The sequence below is a fragment of the Ceratotherium simum genome, chromosome 10 (genome assembly GCF_057802395.1).
Source record: "Ceratotherium simum simum isolate JZ-2026a chromosome 10, ASM5780239v1, whole genome shotgun sequence".
Classification (NCBI taxonomy): Eukaryota; Metazoa; Chordata; class Mammalia; order Perissodactyla; family Rhinocerotidae; genus Ceratotherium; species Ceratotherium simum.
The window spans coordinates 63051477-63074553 of NC_141909.1; the positions used below are offsets into that span (position 1 = coordinate 63051477).

General features: G+C 42.3%; 2 protein-coding genes across 6 annotated transcripts in view; one reads left to right on the forward strand and one right to left on the reverse strand.

Annotated features, from left to right (window-relative positions):
• Window positions 1–23077, reverse strand: part of LOC101405780 (transmembrane protein 272) — a 122661-nt gene that overhangs the window by 85112 nt on the left and 14472 nt on the right. The window lies entirely within an intron of this gene.
• On the forward strand, window positions 10111–10812 carry CCDC70 (coiled-coil domain containing 70). Its single transcript, XM_004433682.3, has one exon. It carries the CDS (start codon window positions 10111–10113, stop codon window positions 10810–10812), a length of 702 nt encoding a protein of 233 aa, XP_004433739.3.

Consider the following 23077-nt stretch of genomic DNA (forward strand, 5'->3'; position numbering starts at 1 on the left):
ATACTGTGAAGAACAGGAAAATGAAAGGAAAGAATCCTTTGTTTACACTGCAGTGGAAACATGCTAAGCAAATCACCATATCAATAAAATCTGTTAGATGGTATAAAAAAGGAAGACAAAGTAAAAGTATTTTCAACAAATAAACACCGAAAGAATTCATCACAAGACCCATACTAAAGAAAACCTAAAGGGTACGATTTTTGGGGCAAAAGAAAATGATCTCGAAGTAAAGCATAGTGATGCAGGAAGAAATGAAGAGCACCAGAAAGGGTAAAAATATATGTAATTATAAATGAATATTGACTGTACGAAACCGTAAGAGTAAAGCCTTTTGCAGTCTTAAATATATGTAGAATTAACATTCACAACAACAAAATGAAAAAGATGGGAGGAGTGTAAATGGAGTTAAAATCTGCTAAGGTCTAGCATTATCAGGGATGTGGTAAAAGTAAAATTAGACTTTGATAATTCAAAGATGCCTATCTTAATCTCTGGGAGAATACTAAAAGAATATATAACTAATGAAGTAATAGAGGAAAGTGGAATAAGAAAATTATTAATCTGAAAGAAAAAAGAAAAGTAACACTAGGGCCGGCCCTGTGGCTTAGTGGTTGGGTGCGCACGCTCTGCTGCTGGCGACCCGGGTTCGGATCCCGGGCGCGCTGCTTCTCCCGCCATGCTGAGGCTGAGTCCCACATACAGCAACTAGAAGGATGTGCAACTATGACATACAACTATCTACTGGTGCTTTGGGGGAAAAAATAAATAAATAAATAAAATTAAAAAAAAAAAGAATAGAAAAAATTGTTAATTTAAAAAAAAAAGAAAAGTAACACTGAATAAGTGGGTCTAAAAAATGATAAGATAATAGATCCAAATCAAAATATGTATTAGTTGTTATATTAAATGTAAATATAAAATAATACTCCAATTAAATGACAAATTGTGTCAGAGTGGAAGAAACAAAACTATATGCTACTTACAAGAAACACATTTTAAATATATAAGAACAAAGAAAAGTTGAAATGAAAGGATGGAAAAGATACACCATGCAAACACTAAAAGAAAGCTGATGTGCCTATACTAATATCAAAGTAGAACTTAAGAAGGAAGCATTACTAAAGATAAAGAGGGGTATTTCATAAAGATAAAAGTACCAATATGCTAAGAAAATATAACAATTTTAAATATACATGCATCTAATAACCTAGCCTCAAAGTATATAAAACAAAAACTAATAGAACTGGAAGAAGAAATAGATCTGCAAGTATATCTCTCTTGGTAACTGATAGAATAGACAGTCATAAAAATCAATAAGTATGTAGAAGATTTGAACAACATAGTTAATAACCAAATTCATATACAGAGAGAAAACTGCATCAAGTAACTGAAGAATGCCAATTATTTTCAAGTAAACATGGAATATTGAATTGAATATATGCAGGGCCAAAAAGAAAATCTTAAGAAATTAAAATGATTGAAATGATACAAAGTATACAAACCATGCACTTTGGCAGATACAGACCGTAGTGGAATTGAACTAGAAATCAGTAACAAAAAGATAATCAGAAAATCCTCACATGTTTACAGATTAAGCAATTTACCTATAAATAGCCAGTGGGTCAAAGAAGAAATTACAATGAATATCAGAAAATGGTTTAACTGAATGGTAATTAAAATGTGGCATAGCAAAACGTGAGATGCAAGTGTATTTATAGGGAAATTGATAGTCTTAGGTACATATATTGGGAAAGAAAAATGGTTAAAAAACAGTTACTGGGACTTCTGGAATAGCTAAGTAAGGGGGCAGGACAGGTTTGGAACTGCAAAAATCCTTATCTCCAAAGAATCATTACTATTTGACTTGTCTGGCAGTTCACTGAAAAGCTCCATCTACAAGACTAGTCGTTTTTGTTTTTTTTTTTTCTGTGAAGAGATCAGCCCTGTGCTAACATCTGCCAATCCTCCTCTTTTAGCTGAGGAAGACTGGCCCTGGGCTAACATCCATGCCCATCTTCCTCCACTTTATATGGGACACTGCCACAGCATGGCTTGACAAGCGGTGCGTCAGTGCACGCCCAGGATCCGAACCAGCAAACCCTGGGCCGCTGCAGTGGAGCGCGTGCACTTAACCGCTTGCACCACCAGGCCAGCCCCATCACAAGACTAGTCTTTACTTGACCTAAGTCAATGCTTACTTTGTGCCAATAGCCCTATCCTCAGGGCATTTGTTAAAAAAAATAGTGGTAATTGTTTAATATCACAGCTTCCTGAGACAGTGTTACCAGTTGGAGCTCATAAGAGGCTGACCAATAACTTAAAAGGAAAAACTAGAAAATAAGATGGAGGCTTTGAAAACTTCTAACGTATTTCTGGGAATCTAGAAGGTCACATGCATGTGACTGTGCACACGCCCAAGAAAGACCTTAAAGGCCATAATCTTTCACCTCAGGCTGACCTTGAGGCCTTGCATAGGCAGGAAGCTAAGGCAGAATTATAAACTTCCTGCATGAGCATTGAAGGCATGCCCAACACACACACACACAGACACATACACACACACACATACACAGCCCCTCAGCAAAGGAAGCGAGGCTTATAAGTTCAAGGAAATCTCTTAGTTCAATCATTAGCTGACCACTAAGCTAATCAAGCAGACTTCAATGGCCACGCATGACAAAAAAATATAGACTTTTCAGAATTATTCCAGGAAAATCACCAAACAAACAAATGGCAACAACAACAACAAACACAGACAAGAAAACCTGAGGGGGGGGAATCTCATTTCCATTGTTGCCATATTATATTATTTGTAATATAATTTATTATTTAAGATTATATATTTTTTTAATTATATCACTTTAAATGTCCAACTTCAACAAAAATTTATGAGATATGCAAAGAAACAGGAAAGAATGGTTCACACATAGGGAAAAAAAGTAGTCAATAGAAACTATTTTTCTGAGTTATTCTTTTTGGTTACAAACAGTCTCTGAGTGAGTGCAGATATTGGACTTACTAGACCAAGATTGTAAACCAACTATTATAAATATGGTCAAAGAACTAAAATAAACCATGCCTAAAGAATTAAAAGAAAGCATGAGAACTATGTCTCCCCATATAGAGAATATCAGTAAAGAAATAGAAATCATTTTTTTTTTTAAAAAGAACCAAATAGAAATTCTGGAGTTGAAAATGAAAAATTGGGGAGCTCAACAGAAGATCTGAACTAGCAGAAGAAAGAATTAATGAACTCGAAGACAGGCCAATTGAGATTATCCAGTCTAAGCAACAGAAAGAAAAAAGAATGGAGAAAAATGAACAGAGCCTCAGAGACCTGTGGTACACCACCAGGCTAGTAACATACATATAATAGGAGTTCCAGAAGGAGAGAGGAAAAGAAAGAGGAGAAAGAATATTTGAGTAGCTGAAAACTTCACACATTTGAGGAAAAACTGCATCATATTTGCGTATCCAAGAAGCTCAACAAACTCTAGGTAGTACAAACTCAAAGGGGTCCACATCTAGATCCATCGTGGTCAAACTGTCGAAAGACAAAGAGAGAATCTTGAAAGCAGCAAGAGAAATGATTCAGCACGTACAAAACTTACTGAACCATGATTTCCCAGAAGCCTGCTGCTGGACATAATCCAGGTAGAATGTGAGGTAACAATCATTTGTGGGTCATCAACAGTACCACCTTATTGATACTGTTGTCAAAGACGGAAGATGGAGGAGTCTTTCTAACCTTTCGGATTCTCTCTCCCCTCCTTCAAATCTCTTACTTGGGGCCCCATCCTGGCCCTCTGCACCCTGTGAGTCAGGACTGAGAGGGGACAAAGGGTTAACATTGCAAACAGTGTTAGGGGAGTCTGTGAAAACGACATCACTAGGGATCTGACTTGACAATGACTGCCTGCACTGAGGGCTACAGGACTTGCCCAGGTGGGAAACAGCTAAGCAGTAAGTAACTGTTGGCTTTAGATTGGATAGTATTGGTTCTAAGCATAGAGTTATATATAAAATTCCCTTAGCAATAAGGTCCTAGTCTTGAAGTATAACAATGAAGATTAGGCATGTTTCTTTGATTCATGTTTTTGTATCTATATAGATACACATTTCTAGTTTTATATTGTAGTTTGTATCTAAATCACATCCACATATTTGATATATCTCTTTCTCAAAAATAATTTAAGTGGTAATGAGAAAAACTCGGAGGTGAATTTTCTCTGACATTCTAACCCAGGAGACTGCCGTTCATTCTGCAGACATTTACTAAACATCTATTGTGTACCAGACGTTGTGCTAGATGCTGGACGTGGAGATGGGAGATGAAGTGCTCCTAGTGGGACAGAAGAGGCGTATGCTCAGTCTGAACTTGGTGGGGGAGTGTCAGGAGAGGCTGCCTAGAGGAGGTGACTCCTTATCTGAGTCTTGAAGGGTGAGCTAGGTGAAGTGGGTTTAGGCAAGGCTACCCAGGGAGAGAGAAGAGCATGGCGTGGAAGTGAGGGAAATTTGGTATGTTTGAGGAATTCCAGATGGCCAGAGTATAGGCATCAGGGGAGGTGGCTCAGAGATAAGGCTAAACTGGTTTGTAGAAGCAGATCATGATTGTCCTGGTATGCCACCCTAAGAAGATTTAAAATGACACAAAATAGTAATTATAGTAATTCTTATTTTCCATTTATTGAGCACTTGCTCTGTGCCAGGCACTGTGCTAGGTACTCAACATACCCAATTTATTCCTCTCAAGAGCCCTATGAGGTAGGTACTGCTTTATATGGATAAAGTATACTCTGTTGGGAAAAGGAGTCCACAGAGAGACAAGAAAGAACAGTCAGGGAGGTAGGAGGAGAACAGGATGGCCTGGTGTTGGAGAAGTCAAGAGGGAAGGAGTTTCAGAAAGAATTTGTGTCAAATGTTGCCAAGAGGTCAGTAGGATAAGGACCAAACAATTGGCAGTTCACTAGTGATCTTAACAGACACAGTTTTAGCAGATTTAGTGGGCAAAAGGCAGATTGCTGTAGGGCATGGGTGCAAACATAATGAAGAAATGGTGATAGTGATGGTTGACTGCTCTCTTAAGAAGACTATTTAAGGAGGAGAGGGCTAACAAATAGGCAGAGGGAGTTAGAGGATTCTGTTTTGGTTGGTTGGTTGGTTGGTTGGCTGGTTGGTTGGCTGGTTGGTTGGTTTTCAAGATGAGAGAGACTTGAGCATGTTCGTGTGCTGAGAGGCCAGAATGGGCAGAGAGAGAGATGTGGAAGGCTCATGAGAGAGGGATTGCAGATGAAACAAGGTCACTATGCAACTGTGAGGAGATAAGGGGAAGGACTGGCCTGGCTCAGGGAGCCCTGAGGAGGACATTTAAAATGGATGTGGATGCTGAGAGGGTGAGTTGAAGGCTGAGGAAGTTTCAGGTTTTGGGCCTCTGTTTTCTCCTCAGGTAGGAACCCAGATCCACTGAGAACAAGGGGAGTCCCTGAATACTTGACTTATAATACTTGTATTTCCATAACACGCTTATTCAACAAGTGTCATAAGCAGGTTTCTCCCACTGCTGCCCAAGTGGAGAGTTAGATTCAGGGGGGAAAATATGTGTGGTTAACTCTTAGTGCTCGCTGACCTAAAATTTGTAGTTTTTTCTATTCTCAAATGACTCCATGGACTGAGCCATCTACCCTGAATTGACTTCTCCGCTCGGCTTTTTGGTTCTCTTCTCCTCATCATGGATGCAGACAGGCTCTGTGTCTTTGTGGGGAGCAGCCCCAAAAGGAAGCCCACTAATAGCAACAACTGGTGCTAGACCTGCAGGCAGTGTGCGGCCCAAAGAGATCCTGGAAATAATGGCTTGGGATAAACCAGACAGTGTGAAATGTAGAATTGGGCGAGAGATGGCGTCTGTGGCCAAAAGGAAAAAGGGATTTATTAAACGGTTTCAGCGAGTTCTCTAGTTAGTGCAAACACTGCTCATGGAGTAAGAAATACAGCTTTAGTATAAGTGGGAAGATGGTCACTTTTGGTCTTGGGATATGTCCAGTGGACAGAACCTGCACAAACTTTTCCTTTGCAAATTGAGGACAGACAGGTCTCACACATGAAAAGGGACTTTTGTAAATCTTATTTTGCTTGTTGAAAAATAGAGTTATTGGGGCCAGCCCCGTGGCATAGTGGTTAAGCTTGGCGCGCTGTGCTTTGGTGGCCCAGGTTCACGGGGTCCAGTCCCAGGGCAGACCTACACCACTCATCAGCCATGCTGTGGTGACGACCCACATACAAAAAAAGTAGAGGAAGATTGGCAGGGAGTTCGATCAGGGAGAATCTTCTCCAGCAAAAAAAAAAAAAAAAAGAATTATTTTCTTTAGTGATAACATTCAGTGTTTTTTAATTTGCTTTTTAGTGTGAGCGTCTATATATTTACCTTCGGCAGTAGGGTTGTACGAGGAGAGAATGTTTTATTTAAAATTAGTGACCAAGTTGCTAAATGCATTGTTATCGATAGGTCCAGTGCTTGATACAAATGCACACACACGGGCCGGCTCCGTGGCTTAGCGGTTGAGTGCGCGCACTCTGATGCTGGCGGCCGGGGTTCGGATCCCGGGCGTGCCCCAAGGCACCACTTCTCCGTCCAACCCGAGGCCGAGTCCCACGTACAGCAACTAGAAGGATGTGAACCTATGACATACAACTATCTACTGGGGCTTTGGGGGGAAAAAATGAATAAATAAAATCTTTAAAAAAAAAAAAACAAATGCACACACACACACCCCTTCATAGTGAAAATATCAGCCTGATAGTGTTTACAATGTGCTTGACCACATAATGCACTTATAAACATGACCTTTGGCTTCCAGCGGAATATTGACTCACCTACTTAACTGTTTCAACAGGTTTTTAACTTATTTAAGCCTTGGTTTTCTCAGTTATAATATAGAATTAATCAAGATACCTATCTTAGTGTAGTTGAAAGGATTAAACGGATAACGCAGGTTAAATGCCCAGCAGAAAAGTGCTGAATAAATGTACAGGTAGCAATTGTTATTACTGATCTCATTGTTGGAAAATTGATTGTTTTTGACAGCTATCTTGCAACTCTAGTTGACCCTGAGTCTTTCCTCATGAAGAGTTACCTAATCCAATTCCACAAACGCTTGTTGAAGGCCTGCCATGTGTTCTCATGGCAGAAAGAAAGAAACGTGGGGACTTCAATAATGAGGCCCTTTCTCTCACCTCAAGATAGTAGCAGTTGCAAAAATAGTAGGAATAAGACAAATAACCATAATACAACATAGAATATGACAGTTTCAAATTTCAATGAAATTCAGTTCCATTCAACCAACAATTTTATCAATTACCTCCTATATGCACAGCAATTAGTCCACAACTAATTTCTATCAAGCACGACAAGTAACCAAGGGAGGGTAGAGACAATTAGCATCGAGGAGGTGGTGATGAACCTTGCCTGGAGGGTCTGAGTAGCTTTCAGAGGGGAAGGGATGAACAGGAATTCAAGCCCACAATGGGAGGAAAAGGTAATCTCAGTAGAGGACACAGCGTATGCCTTGGCGTAGAGACAGGAAACTGCAAGTGGTGTCCAGAGAACTGAATGTAGCTCATTATTACTGAAACTTAGCTTTGGAGTTGAGTGGAGACTGAAGGGGAAAGTAAAGGGAGAGACAAGCAGGAGTTGGGTTGCAGAGGGCCTCACTAAGGCGTTTGGATTTGATCTTTGGGCTATGAGGTCTTTGAAGGTTTGTGAGCAGGTGTGATGTGACGAGACAGTGTTTTAGAAACACCCCCGGGGCTACAATGTAGGGGCAGATGGGAGGGTAAGATCAATACCAGAGAGACCAGTTAGGCTGCTACAGGCATCTTAGCCTGAACTGGCTGTGGTCAAGGAGATGGAGCAGGGGGCATGGTTTCAAGAAATATTAAAGATCTTAAATGGGAGGGCTTGATGATTGATTAAAAGTCTGATGAGAGAGAGGAAGTAAAGGATGAGCCCCAGCTTTCTGGTTTGTGTGACTGGGTGGATGATGATGCCACCAGCTGCCCACAGCGTAGCCACCACCTCTTCACCATGCACACACTCTGTGTCCTTCCTTCTCCCCCACTTCTTGCTCCCAAGCCACACAGCGGAAAAAGGAGAAAGCCTGCAAATCTCCTGAAGAGCTCATGTTGCTCCACAGTCTGGTGGTTGGCAAGGCCCATTGAGTGAGGCCAGACCCTGGCAGCTGCTTCCAGAACACTCAGAATCAAAATCAATGCCCTTACCATGTGTGTGTACCCCTTGTCTTCCCTGCACTCTAACCACCTTCCCATATCCATCCCGTCTTCTCATCCCTTGAGCCACCATTGTAGTTACTGAAATTTTTGTGGTTAGTTCTGATATCTGATACCTCAGCTATACGGCAATGTTTGAAGACCTCTCTTTCTCTTTCTCTCTTGTCTTTTCCTTCCACTTTTCCTTCCTTCCTTTCTTCCTTCCTTCCTTCGTTCGTTCGTTCCTCCCTCCCTCCTTTCCTTCCTTCTTCGTTTTTTCTTCTTTCTTTCTTCCTTTCTCCCTAGCTTTTATGTTACTGTGAAATATAATGCATTTACTGGAGTACATAAAATATACGTGTATAGCTTAGCATATTTTTAGAATGAACACACATGTAACCACCACCCAAGTAAAGAAATAGAATCCTGCTAGCCCCTCAGAAGACCCTCTCATATCCTCACCTAATCACAACCACTAGTATCTCACCTCCCCATCACGTTCCCCACACAAGTAACCACTATCTTGACTTATGAGACTCACTTCTTTACTTCTCTTTTTTTGTGTTATCACCTAAGTATATTTTTCTAAACAATAGAGTTTAGTTTTGCCTGTTTGGGAAATTTATTCTTTGAAGTTCTTTGATCCTGCTTCTTTCTTTCAACGTTACGTTTATAAGATTCACCCACATTGTTGCACATCGCAATGCTATCTATTGCTTGAGTATACCACCATTTTTTAATTCCATTCTATTCTGATGGTCATTGGATCATTTGCAGAGGGATCATTTGCAGTGTTGAGCTCTTATGAACAGAGCTGCTTGACCATCCTTGTACATGTATCCTGGTCACAATTCATGAGTTGCCTCAGGGTACATATCTGGAAGCGGAGCTGCTGGGTTGTAAAGTGTCTTCACTATTGTTCAATATTACTCGATATTGTGTGAGAGTTCCTCTTTTCCACACCCTTGCCAACATTTGGCGTTGTCTGTCACCTTCTTATTTTAAACCTCTGTTCCCAAAATAGACTCTTCTACTACAACAGTCTCCCCTAGCTCAGTGGCTCTCACTCTCTGTTTCCCAGATGGCTTATAATAGAGGACAGTCACATGTGTGGGCACCCTGCTGTGAGCATGTCCATAAGAAAGTTATAAGCAATTCCCCAAGTGAGAATGCCAAAGTTTAAATGGAATCTGGTTGGGCCAGCTCCGTGGCTTAGCGGTTAAGTGCGTGCGCTCCGCTGCTGGCAGCCTGGGTTCGGATCCCAGGCGCGCACTGACGCACCGCTTCTCTGGCCACGCTGAGGCCGCGTCCCACATACAGCAACTAGAAGGATGTGCAACTATGACATACAACTATCTAGTGGGGCTTTGGGGGGAAAATAAATAAATAAATAAAATTTAAAAAAAAAATACTTTAAATGGAATCTGGTTGATTTAACAAAGTAAATCTTTTGGGGGCTGTGGTACTTTCTTATTTAAAAGCAAAACAGAATTGTTTGTGACACACCCCTTAAGTGATCGTGTCACACTCATGTGTTTTGATACCCTAGTTGAGATCCACTGTCCTTGTTGGCTGAGATTCTACGATTTAACAGCCTTGAGCTTGAATGTATTGACTGCCTCTTCAGCCCAAAACCACGACCACCCAGCATGTTTCTCTACCAAAGCTTGTTCTTCACACACACCACCAACGAGACAAAGAGAACAGTGGTTAAATTTTCCCAAATCCAATGGTACAGACCCAAGAGCTTGTCCTCTGGCGTATGATACTCATGAACATGTTCTTTCTGGTGTCCCCACAGGGTTTGACCAGCTGACCTGGACCTGGCCAAGGGCCCTGTGCTCCATCATGGCCACCCCACCATTCTGGCTGACTAGGAAGATGTTTTCCTTCAAGGTGAGCAAATGGATGGGGCTCATTTGCTTCCGGTCACCAGCCATCTTTTCGCCCAACATTCGCCAGAAGAAACTAATCCACAAGCTTCAGGAAGAAAAGGCTTTTAGGGAAGAGATGAAAATTTTCCGTGAGAAAATAGAAGACTTCAGGGAAGAGATGTGGAATTTCCAGGACAAAATCCATGCTTTCCGGAGCCAGATCTTGGGCTTTTGGGAAGAGGAGAGACCTTTCTGGGAAGAGGAGAAAACCTTCTGGAAAGAGGAAAAAGCCTTCTGGGAAATGGAAAAATCTTTCCGGGAAGAAGAGAAAACCTTTTGGAAAAAGTATCGCACTTTTTGGAAGGAGGATAAGGCCTTCTGGAAAGAGGACAATGCCTTATGGGAAAGAGACCGGAAACTTCTTCAGGAAGACAAGGCCCTGTGGGAGGAAGAAAAGGCCCTGTGGGTAGAGGAAAGAGCTCTTCTTGATGAGGAGAAGGGCCTGTGGGAGGACAAAAAGTCCCTCTGGGAGGAAGAGAATGCCCTCTGGGAGGAGGAGAAAGCATTCTGGGTAGAAGGTGGGGGCTATATTGCTGAGGAGCAGATACCTGAAGACAGGCACTACAACATCAATGGAGAGCCACGATCGCCAGCCTTCTTTCGAGGCAGGGCATGAGCCCAGGAGATGAAGGGCCATGGGGTCCAGACTCTGTTGGATTGGAATTCAAGTCCAGGGTGACCTCATGTTCTGGAGAAAATATGCACTTATTTGTCTCTTTGCTTCAAAAGATCTAATAAAGTCCTGAGGAGAGGTTTGGAAAGCCTCTTCTTCAAGGAAGGCTAGATACATTTTTCCCAGGCTTTGTGATTCTCCAAGGTCATATTCCCATCCTCCAGGCTGTATTTCTATCTGTAGATCTTGGTCTCAGGCAGTTCACCATAAGCCCAGCATGTTTAGGTGTTTTTGAATAGAGACTGCGGCTCTCCTTAAAAGAGTCAGAACGGGGTAGAAGAGAGGCTCAGACAATGCCAGCTAGAGACACATCAGGATAGAGAAGTGCTGAGACCTCTCTGCCTCTGTCACACTGTGGGGCAATCATTTCTGCTCCACTCTAGGCAGTCTTGGAGGCCTAGAGTGGGCTGACGCTTTCTGCAGTGAAAAGGCTACCATGCTGTTAACAATTCTTCCTGACCTGGTAGGCCATTTAGAACACACAGGCAGAATCCCCTAATGGTCCACTTGCCTGTAGTTCCGGTTTCTAGGAAACTTCTCAAGTGCCCATTCTCTGTAGCAAGAGAAAGGGGCATGGCATTAGGCTGAAGCTCCAGAGCTCGGCCCACAAAAACACTGCCTTTCCCTGGTGATGGAGTCAAAGTGGACCATGTAGGACGATCTGTGAGGTGTAAGGGAGTCTTCCCTGCCCCGTATATTCCCATTCACACAGCTCTCACTGTGCCCATGTTTCTGCATTATCAATTCCTTCCTTTGAGTTTCCTTCCTTCCATTCATTTAAAATTAAAATGCCCCAGGGAGGTAATACATCAAATGAATGTACACTAATGTGGTCAGCAACTTACATGCCCAACTTTTATTCTGGGATTAGATAGCCTATACGGGCATTGGTATGGAAATGACCAGAAGGTGGGTAGTAAGAAATGTCAAGGCAAACATCTCCTGCTTTCCCTTTTCTTAGACCTTGCCCTCATTGTTATTAAGCACCAACTTACCTTGCCTTTGTGCATCCCTTACTACTCAACAAGCATTTGCCAACTCATGTAACCTTCACCACCACTCTACGAGTTGAAAGGGAAGGTACATAAACCCATTGTACAGATGAGGAAACAGAGACCTAGAGAAACCAAGTGACTGCATATGGTCAGGCAAGCAGCAAATGGAAGGGCCAGGCCTAGGACACACATCATCTGCCTCTTGGCCCATTCCTTTTCTAGTACAACCCTGGGTCATGGAATGTGTCTTCAGAGTAGCTCAGCCAACAATGGCATCAGGTTGCATGAGCCTTAAAGCACTTTGGGATTTCACTGTGGCTTGGGGTGGTAGTAGAGAGGTGGGGAGAGGAGAGGACAGAGTCCTAGGAGTGCTGAGCAAGCATGCCCGGTCACGGGAGGGTGGGCTGACTCCAGGAGCAGCCAGGCCTCTGTGGCTCCATATCACTCTGGGAAAGTCTGGATTCCCTGCAAGGCCTCTGATTCTCAGGAGTCAGGGCCAGAGCAGTGGGAGCAACTTTCTCCTTTGTCACACACCCACACTTGCATCCTCAGCTCCCAACTGACCCCTGGGCAAAAACTTGAGCAAGCCATGGGAACAAGATGCTGGTGTGGAGAATCAGATTTCAGGGGCAGGCAGCTGGGGGCCCTCACTCAAGAAGACCTGTCCAGTGGATGGTGTGCAGGACAGTGGGAACCCAATGCGGCAAGAGCCGCAGATACAGCAGTTCCCAGTGATTCCGCCCAAAACAAAAGCAAATGGAAGACTGTTGATCTTAAGACTAAAGAAATGAAAACCAGATGGAAACAGGAACTGGACACATGCAGTGAGTAGAAAGACCCCCCTTAACAGGGTTCCATAGAAACTACAGGGAGAGACCATTGTCATCTGAAGGAGGACTGGAGAGGCTGTCCAGAGAGGACAGGAGGGTCCTTCTGTGATTCCATCCTTCACCAATCAAACAGCTGTGAACTTTTGCCATCCCAGGCTCTGTTCTCTTCGGTCTAGGTGGGGAGGTGGGGAGACACGCAGGTAAACAGGCCAGTGCATCCCAAGGCAATGAGGGCTGTGAGAGACAGCTCCATGGAGTGTCCCTTTGATGACTTTTAACCGACTCTGGAAGTGATGGGTGAGTGCATGGGATCTGGAAAGATATTCTGGAGGAGGTGATGTCTGGGTGAAGCCTATCAGTCCAGTGGGAATTAGCTAAGAGAGGGGGGCTGAGAGGTAGGAGGGCATTCTAGGCAGAGGGAATAGCATCGGCACATGAAAGAACGCAGCAATTTGAGGAACTGCAAACACTTCAGTGAACATGGGAGAAATGCAGAACAATGAACTGGACAAGAAGGCAGGTAACTGATGACATAAGGCCTGTGGGCAGTAGGGAGCCATTGAAGAATTTTAAGGAAGGAATGACATATTTAGATTTAAATTTTAGAAATGACATCTGGCTACTCAAAGTGTGGTCCATGGACCAGCAGCATTGGTGTCACCTGGGAGCTTGTTGGAAAACCAGAATCTCAGATCCTGACCTATCGAATCAGGCTCTGCATTTTAATAAAGTCCCTGGGTGATTTGTACAGGCTTTAAAGTTGCAGGCACACTCCTGTAGAGGAGCTAGTGGAGGAGGCTGGAGTGGAGAAGGCGAGATCATTTGGCAGATGGTGGCAGTAATCCAGGTAAGAGGTGCTGGTGCCCTGTCCCTGGCGGCAGTGGGGTCTAGGTGAAGAGGAGCCGGCAGCTTGGAGAGCTACTGGGAGGCAGATCAGAGTCCACTGGCTGGGGGATGGATTGGATTTGGGTGATGCGGGAGAGGCCAGTGCCAAGAGGGATGCATAGTTTCCCGACTAGGACAATGAGGGGATGGTCGTGCCCAACACTAAGAGGAGGCTGAAGAGGAGCAGGATGAGTGGAACTTTCAGGGTGGGTGGAGACAAAGAGTGTAGTCTGGGACATGCAAGATGGCAGGTTCCCTTTATCTGCTGCGTAGGGCAAGTTCTCCAAGCCTGGTCAGCACTTGGGTTGAACTCAACTTTCTCCTTGTTCACCCACCAAACAATGTGCAGTGAGCATTCCTTTGTTACATAAATCATTCATTCATCAGTTAATTCATCATCCATTTATTCATTCAACCACCACTCTACCTTGCCAGCACTGTACTATGTCCGGGAATGTGTTGATTCCTGCCCACATGAAGCTTGCAGTCTAGTGCGGGAGACAGATAATCAAATAATCACGATGTTATTATTTGTAAACTTCAGCAAATGCTAGAAGGAGGAGGGGACATGGGGCCACCTCTCTGAGAGCATCCCAGCAGAGCACCCTACTTGAATGTGTTTTAAACACAGAGCAAGATCTGTAGAGAGATGAAATAAAACCAAGTTTCAGGTGAAAGAAAATTAACCTAAGGATAAGTTTGTTCTGTACAACTAACAACTGGGCCCTCAGGTAGGTTCACAGATGAAGGAAAGGATTCAGATAATGCACATGAAAGCATCTTCTAACTTCTGGGATGCTATTACTACTGTTATCACAAACGGAGATAGATTTCTCCCAGACCTCAGCAGCAGCCAAATCTGGTGTCCTCTTTGAGACAGCACCCATGACAGCATCACTGAACTCCTGAGAGATGTCCTGGGTGGTCAGACATCTAAGGAAGCAGCTCAGCTCCCCTGCTTTGATCTCTTGGCAGGGAGCAGTGTCATCTGTGCTGTCTCAGGGTCCTGCTCATTCAGCTGGGTCCCAGATTCATAATCATCTTTATTCTAGAATCATAATGCAGACACTGGAAGATCCAGGAGTGCCAGGAACAGCATCTATTGCAGTAACTTACCACACCATAAAATTCACCCTGAGGAATTGTCATCTTCTCCCCAGAGCCTGAGCCTACCCAGAAGCTCTTCTGTGAATCTGCCAGAAGGGGAAGAATAGCATTTTTGAAACACAGGGTGCTCTCCAGGGAAATGTGATCTGCTCATGGAGCTGTCACTGATACCTTCAGGCTGTGGGCCACACGCATCAGACTCACCTGAGGTGCTTGTCAAAAATGCGATTCCTGGGCTCCACCCCGGACTCACTGGATCTCAGTCTCTGAGGGCCAGGCCTCAAAACTTGTCTTTTTAACACGTTTTCCAGATGATTCTTATGTAAGCTAAGTTCTGGAAAATACTTGTGTACAGTAGAAAAAGCACTGGGATAGAAATCAAAGGCCCCAATTCTATTTCCGGTTCTGCCACTGAGGGCTAAGAGCTTGAGGACACAGGCTGGCCTTCTGTTTCCTCAGCTACAGAAGAACTGGACTTGTTGACTGAAGAAGTCCTTGACTGAAGAGTGCTAGAAACTTGGTTTGAAGCCTGGGCTTCCTCCTGAGAAGTTAGGATGGGGAAGAGCCATCCAGAGATCTTGCGCCCTTCCTCTGCAGCCCAGGCACAGATCACCTGTACGACGGGCGTGTGGCCCTGGCCAGAGCACACAGCCTGTTTGCTGGACATGAGTGAAAAGATAGACCATGCATCAAAGAGGTGGCATCTGGGGTGACCCAGCAAAGTCCTTGCTAACTTCAGTGCCATCTCCACATGGGCCTGAATCTCCTCTCAACAACCTGGACCCACCTCTAGGGCACAAAGTTACAGTAAACATAATGTAAGAGACACAAACTTCCAGTAAGAAAAAATGTCTGCCCAGTAAAAATTTACCATGGATCACAGATCAGTGACACACTGAGAAAACCTGCTCTAGTTAACCCAGAATTTGCTAGAACCTTCTCAGCATATCTGTAAGTTCCCTGAGAGCTAGTGAGTGCCCAGGCATGCTGAACAGCATATTTTGTTCTCCAAAGGGCCATCCAGTGTTGTGTACCTCACTCTCATCTTTGGGACTTGTAGCATAGTTTATCATTTAATTCAGAAGCAGAAGAACAAAAGATCATGCATAAATTACTATTAATAGTCACAAAAGCAGCATGACCTGGTGGAAAGGACTTAGCTTAGGGATCAAGCAGTCCCAGGAGCCAATGCTACCTCCATTACTTCCTAGAGTATGATTGTATGAGTTTCCTAGGGCTGTCCTAACAAATTATCACACACTTGGTGGCTTGAAACAACAGAAATTTATTCTCTCGCAGTTGTGAAGATCAGAAGTCCTAAATCAGGATGTTGGCAGGGTTGGTTCCCTCTGGAAGCTCTGAAGGAGAATTTGTTCCATGACTCTCAGCTCCTGGTAGCTGCAGGCAATCGTTGGCATTCCTTAGCTTATAGATGCATTACTCCAATCTCTGCCTCCAACTTTTCCTGGCATTCTTTGTGAGTCTCTGTGTCTCAAATCTCCCTCTCTTTTCTCTTATAATGACACCAGAGATTGGCGTTAGGGGCCATCCTAAATCCAGGATGGTCTCATCTCAAGCTCCCTAATTACTTCTGCAAACACTCTATTTCCAAATTTGTTCATATTCACAGGTACCAAAGGTTAGGACTTTTGGGGGGACCCAGTTCAACTCACTACAGTGACTTAAAAAGTGTTTTTACTCTCTGAGTTGCAGTTTCCTGATCTGTAAAATGGGAATAATAATAATAACACCTCCAATAACCAGAGGTTAAGAGTACTGAAAATTATTTTTGACAAATTTCCTATTGATTTATACATACGTTGAGGCTCAAAAGAGACAATATATGTTGAAGTTCCCAGCACATTATACGTCATTCAGTAAATTCTAGATTCCTCCACTCCCTTTTGTTTCATAGCTATTAGTTTGAATGATTTATTTCTCATTCTGGTCTGTCAGGAAATTATTGAATTCTTAGCTTCCTATGTCAGCTATGCATTTCATTTAAAATATTTAGACAGGTATGGCCACTTATAGACTTTAACATACATTATCAAAAAGAGATATTATCCGACCGTTGGGCTGCATCTGGGGCAACTGGCCACAATGACCTCCCAGGATAAATCCTGGCGTGGGTAAATGTTCTTCCACAGCAGGAGTGTTCTGGAAGCATCTGCAGTGAAGCCAGGCCTGTGATTGACTCGTGACAAGTGATTTGAGATACTTGGATGGGGTCTAGGGAGGGCCTGTCTTAAACTCTTCTCTCACAAAAAGAGAGACCAAATGTAGATTTTTGTTTTTGTTTCTTGTTTAAATCAGTGGAAATAAATAACATTATAATATGTACTAAATAACACTTCCTACCCAAGTCAAGAGAGAGGAGGGCTTTAAGATTCTTCCTTGTAGTTAAGGTCCCATTTCTTGCTGTCCTTGAGCATGGAAAAGGAATGGGATTTTAACTGATGGCTGCTAAAGCCCTCGTAGGATCAAAACTCAAAGAAAGAGGTTTCAGGGGCACCTGTGATGGTTAACTTTATGTGTCAACTTGACTGGGTCACAGGGTACCCAGATATTTGGTTAAATATTATTTCTGCTTGTGTCTGTGAGGATGTTTCCAGTTGGGATTAGCATTTGAATTGATGGGCTCAGTAAAGCAGATTACCCTCCCCAATGTGGGTGGGGCCTCATCCGATGATTTTAGGGCCTGAATAGAACAACAAGCAGAGGAAGCTCTATCCTGTCTGACTGATAGAGCTTGGACATCCATCTTCTCCTGTCCTTGGACTAGGACTCATATCATCAGCTCCCTTGGTTTTCAGGTCCTCGGATTCAGACTAGAACTACACCACCAGGTTTCCTAGGTCTCCAGCTTGCAGACGGCAGATCTTGAGACTTCTCAGCCTCCATAATCATGTGAGCCAATTCCTTATAATGAATCGCAAAAGCCCAGGGCCAGAAGGCTTTACTGATGAATTCTACCAAACAGTCAAAGAAGAATTAATACCAATGCTTCTCAAACTCTTCCAAAAAATAGAAGAGGAGGGAACTCTTCCAAACCCATTTTATGAGGCCAGCAGTACACTGACACCAAAACCAGATGAGGACGCCACAAGAAAAGAAAATTATGGGCCAATATCCCTGATAAACAGATGCAAAAATTCTCAACAAAATATTAGCAAACCAAATTCACTAATACGTTAAAAGGACTGTACACCATGATCAAGTGAGATTTATTCCAGGGATGCAAGGAAGGTTCAACATCTGAAAATCAGTCAATGTGATACACCACATTAACAAAATGAAGGACAAAAATCATATGATCATCTCAATAGATGCAGAAAAAAACATTTGACAAAATTCAACATCTATTTATGATAAAAACTCTCAACAAAGTAGGTATAGAGGGAATATACCTCAACATAATAAAGGCCACATATGACAAGCCCACAGCTAATATCATACTCAAGGGTGAAAAGCTGAAAGCCTTTCCTTTAAGATCAGAAACAAGACAAGGATGCCCATTATCACCAGTTTTATTCAACATGGTGTTAGAAGTCCTAGCCAGAGCAATTAGGCAAGAAAAAGAAATAAAAAGACATCCAAATTGGAAAGGAAGAAGTAAAACTCTCACTCTTTGCAAATGACATGATATTATATATAGGAAACCCTAAAGACTCCATCAAAAAACTGTTAGAACTAATAAATTCAGTAAAGTTGCAGGATTCAAAATCAATACACAAAAATTTGTTGCATTTCTATACACTAATAACAAACTATAAGAAAGAGAAATAAAGAAAATAATTCCATTTACAATTGCATCAAAAAGAATAAAATGCCTAAGAATAAATTTAAACAGGGAGGAGAAAGACCTGTATGTTGAAAACTACAAGACATTAATGAAAGAAACTGAAAAAGATGCAAATAAATGGAAAGATATTCTGTGTTCATGGATTGGAAGAACCGATATTATTAAAATGTCCATACTACCCAAAGCAATCTACAGATTCAACCCAATCCCAGTCGTAATTCCAATGTCATTTTTCAAAGAAATAGAACAAATAATCCTGAAACTTGTATGGAACCACAAAATTTGTATGTAACCTGAATAGCCAAAGCAATCTTAAAAATGAAGAACAAAGCTGCAGGCATCACACTCCCTGATTTAAAACTATATTACAAAGCTATAGTAATTAAAATACTATAGTATTAGCATAAAAACATACACACAGATCAATGGAACAGAATAGAGAGCTTAGAAATAAACCTACGCATATATTGTCAATTAGTTTGCAACAAAGGAGCCAAGAACATACAATGGGGAAAGGACAGGCTCTTCAATAAAGGGTATTGGGAAAACTGGACCGCCACATGCAAAAGAATGAAATTCTACCACTATCTTATACCACACACAAAAATTAACTCAAAATGGGTTAAAGACAAGTAAGATGTAAAACCATAAAACTCCTAGAAGAAAACAAAGGCAGTAAGCTCCTTGACATAGGTCTTGCTATGATTTTTTTGAATCTAATACCAAAAGCAAAGGCAACAAAAGAAAAAATAAATATGTGGGACTACATCATACTAAGAAGTTTCTTCACAGCAAAGGAAACCATCAACAAAATAAAAAGGCAACTTCTGAATGGGAGAAAATATTTTCAAATCATGTATCTGATAAGGGGCTAATATCCAAAATATATGAAGAACTCATACAACTCAATAGCAAAAAAAACAAACAATCTGATAAAAAAATGGGCAGAAGATCTGAGCAGACATTTTTCCAAAGAAGACATACAGATGGCCAACAGGTATATGAAAAGATGCTCAACATCATTAATCATCAGGGAAATGCAAATCAAAACCACAATAAGATATTACCTCATGGTTGTTAGAATGGCAATATCAAAAAGACAAGAAGTAAGTATTGGTGAGGATGTGGAGAAAAAGGAGCCCTGTACACTGTTGGTGGGAATGTAAATTGGTGCAGCCACTGTGGAAAACAGTATGGAGGTTCCTCAAAAAATTGGAAATAGGGGCTGGCCCCATGGTGTAGTGGTTAAGTTTGCAGGCTCCACTTCGGTGGCTCGGGATGCACGGGTTCAGATCCTGGATGCAGATCTACACATTGCTCATCAAGCCATGCTGTGGCAGTGTCCCACATACAAAATAAAGGAAGATTGGCACAGATGTTAGCTCAAGGACAATCTTCCTCACCATAAATAAATAAATAATTGAAAATAGAACTACTGGGCCGGCCCTGTGGCTTGGTGGTTAAGTGCACACACTGCAATGCTGGTGGCCCAGGTTCGGATCCCGGGTGCGCATTGAGGCACCACTTCTCCGTCCATCCTGAGGCCGAGTCCCACATACAGCAACTAGAAGGATGTGCAGCTATGACATACAACTATCTACTGGGGCTTTGGGGGGAAAAAATAAAATAAATAAAATCTTTAAAAAAAAAAAAAAAGAAAATAGAACTACTATATGATCCAGCAATTCCACTTCTGGGTATTTATCCAAAGAAAATGAAAACACTAACTGGAAAGGATATACATGTACCCTCGTGTTCATTGCAACATTATTGACAATAGCCAAGATATGGTAACAACCTAAGTGTCCATCAATGGATGAATGGATAAAGAAATTATAATATGTATATATATCCAATGGAATATTATTTAGCCATTAAAAAGAATGAAATCTTGCCATTTGCCATAACATGGATGGACCTTGAAGGCATTATTTGCCAGAGGTGGGGGGCAGAGAAGAAATGGGTGAATGAGGTCAAAGGTAAAAATAAAAAATTAAAAAAAAATTTTTAATGCCCAAGTCGCAGGAATCTTTATGAGTCATAAAACCCTTCACAAGCATGCAAATGTTGTTTTCTCATTTTCATTAGTAAAAATCAACCAATCACACACACACATATATATTATATTCTCCTTGGTTCTGTTTCTCTGGAGAACCCTGACTAATACAGCACCCATCCAGTGCGCCCCCGGGCAGCAGACCTCTAAAGGCTCGCTCTCAGTCGCTGTGTGGTACCCCATCACAATCAAACCTCTGGAGACAACCTCATATCTCACTTTTATTCAGGAGCAGAGGCCCAAGGAGGGAAGGACTGACTGATTCTTTAATAAGAGGTGATTTCTGAGAAGCTCCATCCTCTCATTACTAAACAATGATCATTAAATGGGGCACATTTATGGTACAGCCTAACAATAGTGGGGTTTCCTAGGAAGACCTCCAAAGATTACATCTTACCTCATCTCTGATTTAAATCACCTCCGGAAAAGGAATACCTCCCCCAACGTCTCTCCATCTGGCCATCCCTAGATTCACGTGAGAGTTCAGATAGGAAGCACATCCCACTGGCTGTCCAGCTGAACTCCCTCATTTTGTAGATGAAGAAACTGTGCTCATTGTGGGGACTTTCTAAGGCCCTGCTAAGGGGTAGAGCTGTGTCATGACTGAGGTCTGACTCTTCTTCATCTATTGCTCTCTCCATTGTCATGTCGTTAGCCTCAATGAAGCTATTTCTCACCGTCCTGAGGAGGATGGGTCATTTCCTAAGGTCCTATGTGCTAGTATCAGATTTCCTGTTGTTAAGAATTCTCTGTAACCATCACCTCAAACAGGCGTGATTTGTGAGATGTAATCAGAAAGCAATTTTATTTTTGTTTCCCATTGTCCCTTTAAATTTATCAATGGGGCTAGCTCTACCCTTGTCCCTAAACAAAAACTTAAGTAGACACCATGGCTTCTCTTGGTCACTTTGAGTTAAAAAACACAATCTCAACTCAGCAATTAATATGTTCCATTCCCCAAACAAAGGTTCCAACATTGGAAACAAGACATGTAAAAAAGATTAAATGACAGGAATCAGGGCTGAATTTTTCCATTTTTAAGGGAAATTAGTTGAAAAAGTGACCTCTAGTGGACTCCTAGCTTCACGCATAAAACAGGCTCTTTTCATTTTAAGAAAAAAATAAAAGTTTTTATTATGAATATATATTACTAAAAAAGATGTTCCATTCCTATGTAATAATCAAAGCTTTGAACCCCCAAGTTGAGTGTGCTGCAGTCAGAAGCCCCGCATGAAGAGAGGAAGCAGCCATCTTCTCTCCTTGCTCTCCTCCTCCTTCTCCACCTTACTTACCCTGGGCTTGAGTCTTTCCAGGGTTGAAGTAAAAGGGATAGAGGGAAGAGAAGAAGAGCTGGAAAGTTCTTCCTTGACTCGTCCTATGGTGGAGGTTCAGCTTTGACCTTCTCTGGATCTGGGGGTTGTTTAAAGTTGCTTCTTTCTCTTATGGTAGATTTTGTGGTTCGTTGGTGACAGTCCTCCCCTCCCTTACACACACACACACACAAACATATCAAGAGGAAGAGCCCCCTTACCTGCCCTCCCGTCCATGAGCATAGGATGTAACTATTCAGCTGGTTGCTTATTGTACTTACTGTGGCCCTAAACCATCAGTGGTACCCCCTAACCCCTCCAGAAGGCCCTCTTGTAGAGGATCTAAGACACTGACTCTCTTTCCTTTGCAAAGCGCATGTCTGGTCCACAGGGATAAGTTCATTTGTCTTTGGCTTTGATAAACTCTGGAGTGCAGTTACTCTCCAAACCTTAGCTCTCTACTCTGATGCCACTGGCTGCTTCAGTCAGCCTCTCATCCTTTGGATTTCTCAGGCATAACTTCGTCACCAGACCACCATATTACCCAACCTTTGGGTGCCATATTTTAAGCCTCTCAGCGATCTCCTTAAAGCCTTTCTCTTTCCTGACTTGAGGTAGGAGGTAGCCCCTCCCTGTCTCTTTCCCTTTGGTTGTTGAGGTGCAGGGGAGGAGATTCACAGTATAGGCTCTTTATAAAGAAATTTTTCAAAATTCTCCAGAAATTTCCTACTCTTGGCTCTTTAATACCTTCAATGTGGGTGAGGGTTTAAGATTTATGCAAATAGTTTTTGGAAACTTCCTTGGTAAATGCTGCATTTGGTATAGCACTTCTTCTGGAATTTGGTATGTATTGTCTCCTGGTGCTTCAGCCAAGATTTTCTTTTAACATTTTTTTATATATCTATAGAACCAAGTCAATTACTTAACTAATCAAACTCTAGTACTCAGAGGATTAGTTATTGTATTAATAATTTCATGCTCCATTGAAGGGACCTTCTTATGCAATGTTTCTCAAAGAGTGCCTTTGACATTTAGGATTGGACAATTCTTCATTGTACAGTATTTTCTAAGCCTTTCAGGACATTCAGCATTTCTGGCCCCTGCAATGCTTCCCAGTCTTTGATGACAACCAAAAATTACCCAACCCGTTTCCAAACATTCTAAGGGAGACAATTTTGCTCCATTTGAAAAACACTGGTTTCTCAACTAGGACAACCTGA

Bases quoted from the DNA above. Each gene is read 5' to 3' on its own strand.
- CCDC70 (XM_004433682.3), top strand. From the start codon at position 10,111: ATGGCCACCCCACCATTCTGGCTGACTAGGAAGATGTTTTCCTTCAAG.